Raw genomic sequence first — 4640 nt, 5'->3', positions numbered from 1 at the left:
GGCATGCAGGTGCAGCAGGCAGTGAAGAAAGCGAATGGTATGTTGGTATTCATAGCGAGGGGATTTGAGTATAGGAGCAGGGAGGTTCTGCTGCAGTTGTTCAGGGCATTGGTGAGACCACACCTGGAGTATTGCGTACAGTTTTGGTCTCCTAATCTGAGGAAAGACATTCTTGCCATAGAGGGAGTACAGAGAAGGTTCACCAGATTGATTCCTGGGATGGCAGGACTTTCATATGAAGAAAGACTGGATAGACTCGGCTTGTACTCACTGGAATTTAGAAGATTGAGGGGGGATCTTATAGAAACTTACAAAAGGGGTTGGACAGGCTAGATGCAGGAAGATTGTTCCCGATGTTGGGGAAGTCCAGAACAAGGGGTCACAGTTTAAGGATAAGGGGGAAGTCTTTTAGGACTGAGATGAGAAAGTTTTTTTTCACACAGAGAGTGGTGAATTTGTGGAATTCTCTGCCACAGAAGGTAGTTGAGGCCAGTTCATTGGCTATATTTAAGAGGGAGTTAGATGTGGCCCTTGTGGCTAAAGGGATCAGGGGGTATGGAGAGAAGGCAGGTACAGGATACTGAGTTGGATGATCAGCCATGATCATATTGAATGGCGGTGCAGGCTCGAAGGGCCGAATGGCCTACTCCTGCACCTATTTTCTATGCTTCTATGTTTCCCTCTCAACCCCATTCTCTTACCTGACACCGTACTAAACTTTTACAAATTTAACACACTGAAAAAGAGATTAAAATTTATCAGAAAGTAATTAATTATCAAACTGTATTTAAATGTACGAGAATGACAACATTGTTAAATTTCTACCGACATTTTCAAAAGTATATAATTTAAAGCAAATGCCAAATCAGAGCGTACAGATATCATATTGGATTTTTTTTCATATGTTATGTTATGCTGAATTACATGCGACGGGAATTCAGCGTTGAAGTTGATATTTCATCAATAATCAGAACTTCTGTCAATCTGGACAGTAGCTTGATTTTGGCCATTATTTTTTGTTTGCTGAGTTTGATTCTGGCCATGCTCATCTGTATCAGCAGTGACAAAATAAAAGCAAAATGCATCAAGACAGCAGTTGATATTGGTTATAGAATATGCAACGTTTGAGAATAGAGATAACTGTTTCTGCACTGTGCAGTCAGCATTCATATACATCGCTGCATTCTCAACAATGAATGCTATGTTGTAAGGCATAAAGCAAGCAACAAAGATGATGGCATTTGCACTAATAAGCTGTATTGTTCTTTTTGTGTTCAAGGCTAGGGCATTGGACAAGGGTCTTTTTCGAAGCGTTTGAACAATTTGAACTGAGCAATAGGTCACGGTGATCAGTGGGACAATAATAAATATTACTAAAACAAAAATTAAATAAGGAATCCGACGACTCCCATCTAGAAAGAAGCAAGGTGTGTTGGGGTTTTCATCATTTTCGAATGATATAAATACTAAAGGCAACATCACCAAACTTGCACCAATCCAGGCACCCGCAGATGCCAAGGCTGCTTTCATTGGCGACCTCAATACCTTAGCCTTAAAAGGATGATTTATAGCAATGTATCTATCTACGCTTATGTAAGTAATGATAATTATGCTAATAGACATATTAATATTGCTCAACATATTAACAAGCTTACAGAGAACCATTTTTGACAGACTGCTGTAATTGTTGTAAATTTTGAAAGGCAAGGTGACAAGCACCATTAGGTCTGATACTGCAAGGCTTGTCATGTAAATCGTGGTTTCAGTCCATTTTCTTAATTTCCAGCAGAATGTTCGCAAGGCCAGAGCATTGAATGTTATTCCGACGATAAAAACCAGACTGAAGAGCACGACCTTAAATGTTTTGACACTTTCAGGCACTTCTCTCGTGCAATTCATATTTGCACAATTCCTGTGAAAGAAAAATTGGATTAAGTCTGATTAAATGTTGAAATAGAAATGTCCACATGAAACCTCGGATGAAGAAACTCAATTCCGAGGTGAGCTACAGTAACCTCTTGTAATAACGGACCTCTATATAACAGATATCTGTTATAGTGGACCGATGCTCTGCTGCACTGCCTCCCCCAACCTGTTACCTGGCTCAGTGGTGCAGTGGTAGAGTTGCAGCCTTACAGCGCCAGAGACCGTGTTCGATCCTGACTATGGGTGCAGTCTGTACGGAGTGTGTACGTTCTCCCCGTGACCCCGTGTGTTTTCTCCTGGTGCTCTGGTTTCCTCCCACACTCTAAAGACATACAGGGTTATAGGTTAATTGGCTTAGGTAAAATTGTAAAATTGTCGCTAGTGTGTGTAGGATAGTGTTGGTGTTTGGGCTTTCGCTGATCGGCGTGGACTCGGTGGGCCGAAGGGCCTGTTTCTGCGCTGTATCTCTAAATTAAACTAAACCCAATGAGCTGATACCACATGGTTGTGGGTGTGGGGAGAGCGAGCAGCACGAGGGAGGCATGAGTACCTGGCCCATCCCCGGCACTCATGTCTGTCGTATATGGGGCTGGGGGCTTTGTGGCTCCACAACCTGTGAATTTTCACTTGTTTAACCCCCCCAACACCGTGTTTCTTCCCCTCCCGGCTTTGGGATAAACTCTCCCGTCCCTCCTCCTCTTCACTCGGATATAACGGACAATGCGCAATAACGAACACCATTAAAATATGTAGGTGCTTGACGTACTGTAATGCCAACCCATGGAAGATTAAAGCCTTCAAAAAATGCATGAAGGTTTACTCAGAAGGACCTACATTGAAAGAGTTAGTTTCCCGACATAGTCCACGTAGATAGGCTTGATACTTGGAATTAGAAATAGGCTGGTCTTATGGAATAACACAGTGCATTCAGTGATGAGCATAATCATCTTGATCATTGAGTATCTCGAACTGACCGGTTAGCTTTTAGATCATTTATGTTAATCAGCGAAAGAATTGAAAGAGAGATATGGTAAAGTTTGTTTTAAAGCAGCAACATTTTGTGAACCACAATCTATTGATTGAAAAGATGTCGAGACTAGAATCAATCGTAAATTTCAAGGAGCAATGTGCATATATATTTCCAAGAACATTATTTTGATGGGCTATGGGAAAAGAGCAGAGAAGTAGCTCCACAAAGTGCTGCCATAGATTCAGCGAGTCCTTAGAGATTTTTCAGTGCTGTCATTTTTATTGATCTACTTCAGAATTGACACCAGTGAGCATAAAGCACCCTGTGTGTGTGCGAAGTAACAATGTAAAAGGAAACATAAATCACGGAGAACCCCCACCCAGCATTTTGGATTGCAACAAAAAGCTAGAGTAACTCAGCGGGTCAGGCAGCATCTGTAGAGAAAAGGAATGTGTGATGTTTTGGGTCGAGATCCTTCTTCCAATGAAGTCTGAGGAAGGGTCTCAACTCGAAACATCACCCATTCCATTTCTCCAGAGATGCTGCCTGACCCGTTGAGTTACTCCAGCATTTTGCGTCTACCTTCGGTGTAAACCAGCATCTGCAGTTCCCTCCTGACAGTGCCAGAGACCCGGGTTCGATCCTGACTATGGGTGCCTGTCCATACGGAGTTTGTACGTTTTCCCCGTGACCTGCGTGGGTGTTCTCCAAGATCTTCGGGTTCTTCCCACACACCCAAGACGTACAGATTTGTAGGTTAATTGGCTTGGTATAAATGTAAATTGTCCCTAGTGTGTGTGTTGGATAATGTTAGTGAGTGGGGATCGCTGGTTGGTGCAGACTCGGTGGGCCGAAGGGCCTGTTTCCGTGCTGTATCTCTAAACTAAGCTAAACTAGGAATGATAGTAAAGCTTAACTATAACTGAGACAATATCTGTGAGAGAACTGTGAAATTATGTAAATAACTCACATTTACACATCTTTGCTAATAATGTTGTGGTTTCCAGCAAAAGAGAATCTCAGAAATAGCGTGTTAATGTAGGCCATATTAATTTAATAAATGGCGATAAAGGTGGCATAATGCTATAATGGGCTTCTTGTGGACTTTGCAGTAAAATAATCATCAGCATTGCCAAGGGAAATGGGTCTCAAGCCACAATTTATAATGCTGCTTGCTTGATTCAGAGATAATTCATAGTCATATAATGCTTGTTAACATTCTGCAACGCCTAATTTAATGTGTGTGACTTTGAAATGTTAGCTGTGATTCTACCTGTAGGCTCTTAACTTTTCAAGACACTCCAGCAAGTGTTTCGCTTTTGGAAAATAAAAGACACCAAGTGCTGCAGTAAAAGTGCTGATGAGGAAAAACGTTTTCAGTCAGAGAGTTGTGAATCTGTGGAATTCTCTGCCTCAGAAGGCAGTGGAGGCCAATTCTCTGAATGAATTCAAGAGAGAGCTGGATAGAGCTCTTAAGGATAGCGGAGTCAGAGGGTATGGGGAGAAGGCAGGAGCGGGGTACTGATTGAGAATGATCAGCCATGATCACATTGAATGGCGATGCTGGCTCGAAGGGCCGAATGGCCTCCTCCTGCGTCTATTGTCTATTGTCTATTGTCAACGTTTCAGGCAGCATCTATGGAGTACATGGACAGATACGTTTTCGGGTCGGGTCCCCTTCTTCAGACTCAACATGGATCGGTGACATTTTGGGTCAGGAACCTTCTTCTTTTTGAAAACCAGC

General features: G+C 42.4%; 1 protein-coding gene across 1 annotated transcript; it reads right to left on the bottom strand.

The window, feature by feature from the left end:
• Positions 1-960: 960 nt before the first annotated feature.
• On the bottom strand, positions 961-1899 carry LOC144599078 (G-protein coupled receptor 35-like). Its single transcript, XM_078409799.1, has one exon. It carries the CDS (start codon positions 1897-1899, stop codon positions 961-963), a length of 939 nt encoding a protein of 312 aa, XP_078265925.1.
• Between the last annotated feature and the right edge of the window lie 2741 nt (positions 1900-4640).

Source organism: Rhinoraja longicauda, chromosome 13 (assembly GCF_053455715.1).
Source record: "Rhinoraja longicauda isolate Sanriku21f chromosome 13, sRhiLon1.1, whole genome shotgun sequence".
NCBI lineage: Eukaryota > Metazoa > Chordata > Chondrichthyes > Rajiformes > Arhynchobatidae > Rhinoraja > Rhinoraja longicauda.
This window is presented reverse-complemented; position numbering and strand designations above follow the sequence as displayed.